The 10,646-nt window shown below is 39.3% G+C and overlaps 1 protein-coding gene across 2 annotated transcripts in view; it reads right to left on the minus strand.

The window, feature by feature from the left end:
• LOC149814802 (uncharacterized) overlaps window positions 1-9,312 on the minus strand; it is a 35,736-nt gene extending 26,424 nt beyond the window's left edge. Inside the window, exons 1-3 of one of the 2 annotated variants that reach the window (XR_016427845.1) lie at window positions 7,078-9,312; window positions 2,771-2,860; window positions 2,399-2,580 (exon numbers count right to left, since the gene is read on the minus strand). Coding sequence is in view for 1 of the 2 variants with exons in the window: in XM_089988519.1 (XP_089844645.1) it covers window positions 2,399-2,580; window positions 2,771-2,860; window positions 7,078-9,201 (2,396 nt within the window). In the remaining variant the exon portion in view is untranslated. The remainder of the gene's footprint in view (window positions 1-2,398; window positions 2,581-2,770; window positions 2,861-7,077) is intronic. The other variant, XM_089988519.1, reaches the window with a different exon arrangement.
• Window positions 9,313-10,646: the final 1,334 nt, after the last annotated feature.

A 10,646-nucleotide genomic window follows, 5' to 3' on the forward strand; every position in this document is an offset into this window, starting at 1 on the left:
GGGCAACGATAATTAAAAAGAAGAACTTAAATTGTATGCATTTAATAGGGCATGCATATGGAAAGGGAAACTTAAGGAAAGATAATAAGAGGATTCATGCATTACACATAAGTCATGCATTTTCCTGTTATGCATTAGAACATGCAAACATTATCTGTTTTTCTTAATTGTTATATCTTTGGTGGATGCGTGATGTTTAACTTTCAATGTATGTTAAATGTCTTGTTGTACTAAAATTGTGCATCATGGTATAATTTAATGTTTCTTTATGCATAATGGATGTGTGTTACCTGTCAGTTAACTTCTGATAAATTGTTGATTGTCATAGTATATACCTTTGTTTATTTTTGGTATATACTGAACATCATACTTGACCCACATATCACATACTGGATTCATGATGTACCACATTAAAAGTTACGGATTTCTTACTTAGACAGTTGTAGTCTAATTCCTATAAATTTCAGGTGAAGAATTGGAGTTAGGAGCGGTTGCGGGATGAGGCTTCGATCGAGATTTTGGATTTACTGTTCCAAGAATAGTGTGAGGACTCTGATCTTAATTTTCATTGATCTTGAAATGAAAAAAATGTTTTGGTCTTGCTCCACCTGTAATGTTCTGGAATGCTTAGCCCTATGGTATGATTGGTTTTCGCTGTATTAAAAAAACAAAAAATCCTCAAAAATCTGGGTTAAGATTTCGGAGCGTTACACCCATAGCTTTTTGCCTTTGATATGATGCTCCATGGCGGCGGCCCACATTAAGTAGTTGGAGTGGTTTAGCTTGAACGAGATCACCATCATGGATTCTTCTTTGCCCATCTTGATTGAGAAAAACAAAAAAACAAGGCTTTGTGAAGGATCCTCCTTATTGCAACAACGATCTTTGAAGAAGCTTTACTCAATCCCAAGAGCCTTAGGCTTTGATACCATGTAATGAAAATAGCAGAAATACAATACACAACCCAATAAGGGTAAATAATAAACAAAAGAGTGCATAAACACTTAGTCTACCAAGGGACAATACAATCAAATGAAACACAATCAAAAGAACACAACAAAAGCCACTATGGGCAAGCACAAGACATAAAAAAATATGTTCTTCTCACTTAGAAATGCTTTAGAAAAGCATAAATGTACTACATGGAGAGTGCCTTTAAATAGGCACTTAAGACACAAAGTGGCTGATCCATCTAGTCATTGGACTAGCCCAACAGCTATAAAAACAAAAAAAGAAAATAAAAAAAATAAAAAGGAAAATACAGGAAAGAAAGAAAGGTCAGTCCCTAAAGGACTAACACCTATTACAAGGAAAATGACTGAAATACCCCTTATAGGTATTTTAATCTACAGAAAACAACAAACAGAATATATATATATATATATATATATATATATATATATATACAATTTAATAATGTGTGTGTGTGTGAATGTGCATGCACATGTGTGATATAGGAAAGGGGGAAGATGCAACCAAAACATCTATGGCATCATCTAGACTCTTTGATTAGATTCAATCCAATGATCTAGATACGATTTTAAATTTTAATAAATGGTAAAATCACTAATAATCATAGTTTAAAAACTCCCAGGTCAACCCAGTGACTCGGCCTAGATCTCCTAGTCACTGGGTCAAAAATGAATACAAACTCGTTTTGTACAAAACTCGGGCGAGTCACCGAGTTGACCCGGCCGAGTCATGAACGAGTCATGGGCTAGTCATGCATATATATACATATATAATATATTATATATATAATTACATATATTATATGAAATATAATATATGTATATTATATCTAAAAATGGTTATACATATATTAATAAAATTATACATTAAATATATTATAAAAATATCATAATATAATATATTAATAAAATATTATAAAATATACATAGTATATACATATATTTTTATATTTTATATAAAATATAAAGTTACCGAATTGACCCGGCTGAGTCATGGGTCACTCAAGGATGAGCCGAGTGACGAAGTCAACGAGTTTTAAAACCATGCTAATAACCTTCAACTATGATTCTTCCATATATAAAAGCCCACTTGTAGCCGTTATTTGTGGATCATGATTTATAGCTAAATTTGAAGCTAATTAACTATGAGTCATTGAATTTAAAATTCAGAAAATGTCATAAATGCTCCAGGTGGAATTAGTTGCATCTTCTTCCTTCTCATTGGAGACCCTACCTCAGTGCTGTCGGGGTCCTGAACTTGGTCATCATTTATAATCTTGCAGAAATAAGAGGCAGGCTTACCAAAAAGTTATCCATAACTTCAGTGCTGGAAGTGCAAAAAATATATCACAGCATACAAAATATACAAGACTGTAAAGAATAGATCCTCTCTCTGTATGTGCTAATATGCAACCACGTGTTCTCACCAATCATCATTTGATCCAGTTGGAGTGGCATAAAGTGCATCAGCGTTTTTCCACTTTTCTATGATCCTCCTATTTGTGGGATCATCTGCCCTGCCTCCTGTAATACGCTTGTGGTGCAAAACAATCAAAGGCCATTTCCTTGATGGAAACTTCTGACGCATCGCATTAACAACAGCATTGATCTAGAGTTTTCCAAGAAAAAGGACAGCTAATTAAACAGTGGGGCATGAAAGATAAGATTCCATATCCTTAACATATCTAGTCTTACTATCATACAGTTACTTATCTTAGATCTAATCAGATGGATGAAGCATGAAAGATAAGATTCCATATACTTAACATATCTAGTTTTAGTATCACACAATTACTTACCTTAGGTATTGAGAACCGTCTTTGGCTGAAAAGACCAACATTTGCTGCATCCACTACAGCTTCAAAAGGTCCATAATAATTAAGCCAATTCTGCAAATGGCAGAATTAGTTACTTCATCAAACAAAGAGCTCTGAAGAAAAAAGTGCAAAGAATCATTTCTATTTCATTAATTGATTTAGCCAACTTCACTAAAATTACTTTGCTAATTATACTATGCATCATATCAATTGGAGAAATGCAGAAACCACAGCCAAACAAACAATGGTACTTAGTTGTTTATGGTCCTGCATGCACTAAAGTTGTGTAACTAATATTTCAACTTGATAATCTGGAAAATGTGGACAGATCGAGCAAATGAACATAGAACACATCTATACACAAACACAAGATATGAAGCTTAATTTCACTAAATGTACGATATTAAAATGTCATCTTGAACAGAAGTAGCCAAGAGAAACTCGATATACAACAACAACAACAACAACAACTACGCCTTCATCCCAAAACAATTGGGGTCAGCGATATGAACCAAAAAAGAAATTCATTTTGGGTCTTCCACATGAATCCTTTTCCTCCAATCATTTCTATCCAACGCCATGTCCTCGGTGAGGTTCAAAGCATTCATATCCTTTCCTATCATCTCCATCCAAGTCTTCCTAGGCCTACCCCGACCTCTTTTAACTAATATATTTTCCCATTTCTCCAACCTTCTAACTGGAGCATCATTAGGCCTTCGCCGAATATGTCCAAACCACCGTAAACGATTCTCTCGCATCTTATTTTCAATGGGTGCAACACCTACCTTCTTACGTATCTCTTCGTTCCGAATCTTATCTTTTATTGTATTTCCACACATCCATCTAAGCATCCGCATCTCAGCTACACTCATTTTTTGAATATGATGTCTCTTGGCAGCCCAACATTCCGTACCATATAGTAAAGCGGGTCTAATAGTCGTCCTATAAAACTTTCCCTTTAACCGCAATGGCATTCTACGATCGCACAGCACTCCAGTAGCACTTTTCCATTTCATCCACCCAACCTTTATCCTATGATTTACATCTCCATCAATTTCTCCATACATTTGAATGATGGATCCCAAATATTTGAAATAATCATTCACCGGTATATCTTGCTCACCAAGCTTCACTACACTCCCATCACTACTTCGTTGCTTACTAAACCGACATTCCATATATTCAGTCTTACTCTTACTCAACTTAAAACCTCTAGCTTCCAATGTCTGTCTCCATAATTCTAACTTAGCATTAACCCCAGCTCTAGACTCATCAATCAAAACAATATCATCAGCAAACAACATACACCACGGTACATTTTCTTGAATTGATCTCGTAAGCTCATCCATCACTATCGCAAATAGGAAAGGGCTTAAAGCAGATCCTTGATGTAACCCAACCGTTATCGGAAAATTGGTTGTCACCCCTCCACAAGTGCGGACATTGGTTACTACTCCTTCATACATATCTTTAATTATACTAATGTACTTGAGAGAAACACCTTTCTTCATCATTGTCCACCAGAGAACGTCCCTAGGTACTCTATCGTATGCCTTCTCTAAATCAATAAAAACCATATGCAAATCTTTGTTCCTCTCTCTATATCTTTCAATAAGTTGTCTAAGAAGATGTATAGCTTCCATAGTTGATCTTCCAGGCATAAAACCAAATTGATTCTCCGATATCATGACAACCTTCCTCAACCTAGACTCAATCACCCTCTCCCAAAGTTTCATAGTATGACTCATGAGTTTTATACCACGATAGTTTGTGCAATCTTGTATATCACCCTTATTCTTATATAAAGGCACCAAAGTACTCTTCCTCCACTCATTAGGCATCTTATTTGTTCGCCAAATCAAGTTAAAAAGATTTGTCAACCATTCTAAACCTTTCTCTCCCAAGCATTTCCAAGCCTCGATAGGTATACCATCTGGGCCAACTGCCCTTCTTGATTTCATTTTCTTCAAAGCCTTTGCAATTTCTTTCTTTTGAATCTTGCGCATGAAGTCACGATTTATCTCATGAAAAGGAATGGAGAAGTCTCCAAGATCTTGAGCATGACTATCATTAAATAGCTTATCAAAATAATCTTTCCATCTCTCCTTAATCTCCTCATCTTTGACTAAAACCCTTTGCGTTTCATCTTTGATACATCTAACCATACCCAAATCCTTCGATTTCCTATCTCTCATCTTTGCAAGCCTATAAATATCCTTCTCGCCTTCTTTGGTATCCAACTTGTCATAAACCTCCTTATATACCTTAGCCCTCGCGTTTCGAACAACTTTTTTAGCTTCCTTCTTTGCTATCATATACTTCTCCAAATTCTCATTATCACGACTCTTACTTAGATTTCTATAACACTCTCTTTTAACCTTAATAGCTAATTTGACATCCTCGTTCCACCATGATGTATCCTTACCTAGTGGTGCACCGCCTTTAGACTCACCCAATACCTCCTTAGCTACTTTTCTCATACCACCCGTTATCTTATTCCACATTGATTCTGAATCCTCCTCGAGACACCAATCAACTTCCTTAACTACCTGCTCTACAAACATTCCTTGTTTAGCTCCTTTCAGTGCCCACCACTTAATTCTAGGATCTATCCTATGTCTATCCCTTTTGCGGCATTGTCTAATTCTAAGATCTAAAATTAAGACTCTATGTTGTGTAGCTACACTTTCTCCTGGTATAACCTTACAATCGATGCAACAACCCCTATCTCTCTTTCTAAGTAGGAAAAAATCTATCTGACTCGTATTAACCCCACTTTTAAATGTTACTAGGTGAGACTCCCTCTTCCTAAACCAAGTGTTTGCTAAGATCATATCATAGGACAAACAAAAATCTAAAATCCTTTCTCCACTTTCATTTCTTTCTCCTATACCATAGCCTCCATGGATATTCTCAAATCCATCCCTACTAATGCCTACATGTCCATTAAGGTCACCGCCGATGAAAAGCTTTTCTCCATAAGATGTCTCTTGTACTACTCCATCTAAATCTTCCCAAAATTGATGCTTAATGGAATCATCTAAACCTACTTGAGGTGCATAAACACTAATAATATTAATAATATCCGTACCTAATACTAATTTAATAAGTAAAATTCTATCACCCTTCCTACGGACCTCAACTACATTATCTATAAACTGACGACTCATAGCAATCCCTACTCCATTCCTATTCCTATTTATTCCTGTATACCAAATCTTATATCCCCAAGGTTCTATCACTTTAGCTTTCTCACCTACCCATTTGGTCTCTTGAAGACATAAAATATCAATCTTTCTCCTACACATAACATCTACTAACTCTACCAACTTACCAGTTAAAGACCCTATGTTCCAAGTGGCTAACCTAATTTTATGGTCTTGGACTAACTTCTTTACCCCCACCCGTCCAACAAAGTGAGGGAACCCTTGCCTATTTGACACCACACCCGGGCGCCGGTGTGACGCGTCGCTTCTGGGCGACGACCTAGCAACCCTTGCACATTTATCACTGCCTCCGGGCCAAGAGAAACTCGATATATGGAAAGAAAATTGGAATGATGCCCCATCACAACTTTAAGTATAATGATGATGACCAGAACCAGGATTTCATGAGTACTGGAACTCCTGTAGTTTGTATCAAAGTAGGGAGATAAAGACTTGAAAGTTGCATGTGTTTGGTGTCGGATGTGATATCTGTATCTGTGAAGCCTAACAGATTGAGTATCTTGGCCAAGGGGTCTTGGGTTTAAATTCTACCAGTAGCTATCCCCAGATTCGAGAGAAGAAGAAGAATGTAACAACTGTTTGGAAAAATTCAGGTACCAAGAACTTTATGGATTTTCCCTAAAGGTTTTCCGAGCATATAAGTATAGCCTTCATATAAGAGAAAATAGAGAACTTGCCATATTCTTCACAAAATATAGAACTGAAGAACATCTTTGTCGATGATGGTTCACTGCAACATAACACAAAATGAGTGGACTGCATATCCATTTCATGATTCAATACCTAGGAGACCTTGCCTAGTTCTTGGGTGATTTCACCAGGACCTGATCCAAGTAGACAATCAATATAGTCTCAATACAAGGACAAAATCAACTAGGTAGCAAAAAGGACAACGAATCAGGTGAACTTGTTTGATGAAGGTATTGATTGACTTGGTAGCGATAAGCAATGCCATCACCCACCAGTTGTGCTCAAACTTATCAAAGATCATTAAGTGATTAACATGCCAAGTCGTTAGCGTCCTTATATTTAAATCTTGCTGTGTATCAAAAAGATTCTTACTTGGAAATTTTGAAAACTTGAATTCCGTTCTCTTTTTCTAGCTATGGATGCTACTGAATTTGCAAAAGCTTCAGTCTCTACTGGATCAATGTCTATGGTGACAAGTTTCTCTTTGCAGTGTCCACAAATACCATCTTCCCCAATACTTGTGTGCACTACAGTCCACTTTCCTCTTCCTAGCCATCCTAGACCGTGCCAACCCCCGCCTCCAGTTTCTATTGCATTCCTTACCGATGCCGGATCCCACTTTCTCTTCCCCACTCTTGAAGCAGCCTTGCTTTTGAACCATTGCTCGATCAACCCTGCTATCGACAAAGGGACCTTCCTTATGTTTTTCCTAAGCTTATGCATCAAATAATAGACCTTGTCTGCTCTATCAGCTCCAACGCTCACCTTGAGAAGAGCTTCTAACTCAGGCTCTTCCAGATAAACTCCAGAGTTCAGCATATGCTCCTCAACCTTGAAAGCTTTATCAATATCACCATTATCGCAGAAACAGAACAATGCAGGACCATAAGACCTTAATCTTGGCATTATACCCATGGCCTTCATTTGCTTCACGATGTCAAATGCCAACTCCCCATTACCCATTGCCATTGCCATCCTAGCTACTGATGTCAATGTCGCTTCCTTCACAGGAATTTCCTCTGAGATCATCCTCTCATAAATCTCAAACCCTCTAGAAAGCGAGTACTTTTTAAGATCATCCCCCACCATAATTAAACCCTTCTCTTCCTTACCCTTGCCATCTTTTACCATCTCAAGGTTATCTTCACAGTTCACCAAAGAGAAATCATATGCAATCTCAGAAACTGTCTGATCTCCATTTGAAGTAAGCTCGCCCTCTGGAGTATTTTCACTTAAGTCTGCGGAAAATCTACTTGAAAGGTGAGTATTTAACTCATCTTCGGCGGAGTTGTGCATATCATCCACACCATTTTTATCTAAGCCAATAGAAAGCATGCTTGAAGACACAGCATTCGTCTCTGCTTGATTGCAGTCCTTCACACGTTCAGACGCGTCTTGCCCCAACTCTGCGGTTTCAGCCCCACCTAAAACTGCAGAGGTCAGCTCTCGCGTGCCACTTTTTGCAGGTTGGATAACCCCCATTGCAGCCGATGAACAAAGATATAGGAGCACAGTGTAGTGATATTGGTTCAACTTCACGCCATCTCTCAATGCAGAATCATACAAAGCAATTGCTCCGATTACATCACCTCTCTTCGAGCACATATCGAGCCCGATTCTTGCTTGCATTTCTGGCGAATGGGCCTTGCCCTTCTTAGTCTTTTGGAGCATCACCCCATCTCTGGAACTCAGACTTGGTGGCCCTGAATCGACTTCTTTCACGGCTCTCAAGTCTGAGTTTTCGGTGGCGTCACTTCTTCCGTTATTGCTTCTAACTTTTTCTGAACTTCTGAGCCTAGCCTTCCTAGAGTTTTTGCTTGCATTCTCACCTCTAGGTTTCAAACTAGAAGTCCTGGAACTCAACTCTTCTAAAGCTCCAAATTTTATCGCCTTAGCAGAATGGGCTTTCTGAGTAACACCCATCATTTTCTTTCGTTTGTTATTAATCGTCACGGTCTTCTTGGAGATTTTAGGTACCTTAGTATCTCTCAGATTCACACTAGAAGAGGCCAAGTTCAAACTTTCTGAACCATCAACTATGGTCTTCCTGGACTTGTTGGGTACCTTCACTTGCACACTTTCAATCCCTAAAATCATCTCTTTGAGAGCTCGAGAGTCCAGGGTTTTGTTGGAGTTGGCTTCCTGAACACTGCCTATGCCTTCTACTGAGTTAGCCATCTTCTTCTTAGAGCTTCTGGCTACCTTGTCACTATTGCATTTCAGACTAGAAATCCCGGAATTCAAAACTTCTAGAACTCCAGAGTTTATGGCATTGGTGCAATGACACTTTTGAGCATCACCTGCTACGTCTCTACCAAGAATTCTCAACATGGGTACCGCAGCAGCGCCGTGAAAGTGTGGGAATTTACACCCAGAATTGATGAAAAGTTGAAGAAAGAACTGGGTTTTGTTGTGTGGAGTTAACGGGCACTTACAAATGGTGATGGGGGAGAGCTCCTCGTGGTAAAGAGCCTTAAGGCACGTAGCCACGGCCATGTCTGTGCCTGTGTGGGCTCATACAATACAAGGACGTTTGGCCTTTCGTCTCTCTCTCTCTCTGTGTCTTCCTTCGGATAAGGACGAGTTACATATAACTCCCTTCCTTTCAAAAAAGAAAGAAAGACGGATTGGCCACTGCAAAATGCAAAGTTTACAATGGCCAACAATCCCGATTTACAAGATCAAGATCTCGGGTCGGGTTGGATCTCAAAACTTGGTATGACTCACCCGCCTAGTGTCTCAGGCCAAGTTTGAAATGGGGCATGAGCAGTGCTAAACTCTACTGAGTAGAAAGAACGCACGGTATGCGTAAGCTTGATCGGTGACGTGCGATAGTAGCATGGCATGCGATAGGCAACGATATCGTCGTTAGTGCATCGCTGTATGGCGGCACAAACATGGAGCGTTATTTGGCAAGCAGTGCCAGTGCACCAAAGGGTGTTGCCTTTGGAGAGTTGCTTAAGAACCTCTCAACTTGCAGGTTTCCCATGCGAGGCGATTGGACGCAAGGGAGTGCGTGTGGGTTAGGAGTAGTTTCCCCAGAAGTCACACTAGGTGATTCCAACCGAGTAAAGATACTCGGGGCTAGGCAAGAGAGAGCCTATGCGCCAACGAATGAGTTTGGATGGTGCTCTTCGCTATGGCATGAAATCATCAACTGGTCTTCGGACTGGGGATCGAAAGACTTGGATCTTTCAGTGACGAGGTTTCAACTGGCTTGCGCATGGAGCTGCGATGTGCTTCATGGCATTCCAAACTAAGACAGGTTGTTGCCCTTCTCGGAAGTGCTTAGTTGGTATGGGACGACTATGTACAAAGTGACATTGATAACATAAAACACATTTGAAGATGCGCTTGAAGAGCTTCCGTTAGGCAACTGTGCGTGGGGTAGCGCACATGACCAATATTCTGATTCAGCACATTGAAAGTGTTGATGAGTGGCTTGTGGCCGTTAGTCTGACCATTTTGACTAGTCTATCGTGTTACAGGTTGCGAGCTATTCTATATCTGTGGCAAAAGTGGTTATGAGATAACAATTAGAAGGCTTGTGGCGGTAAGGAAGACCGTTGCGCTGCATGGACTTATTGAGCGAAAATTAACCTGTGACAGCTAAAATGACTCGGTTAAGTCTCTGTCATACACGATCTTTTTGAATTGACGGACCAAACTGGTTGCAGGTCCAACCTCAAGTTGTAGGTCATGACTCAGAAATGAGACAATGAAGAGACTCTGAATGAAGACCATGATCCACACAGTCCAGGCTGGCGATATCCACTGCTCAAGTCAAGGCCCAGTACTGACTAAGGCATTTTGATTTTGAGACGAACAGAACAGAACCATTATCCGGAAAACTGGGATATCCGGTAATCTTAAGTCTTCAAACAATAGGATAGATCAACACTAGAAAAGGCCTCTTCATTTATAGAACTAACCCGAGTTCC

Source organism: Nuphar pumila, chromosome 15 (genome assembly GCF_984573655.1).
Source record: "Nuphar pumila chromosome 15, dmNupPumi1.hap1.1, whole genome shotgun sequence".
NCBI lineage: Eukaryota > Viridiplantae > Streptophyta > Magnoliopsida > Nymphaeales > Nymphaeaceae > Nuphar > Nuphar pumila.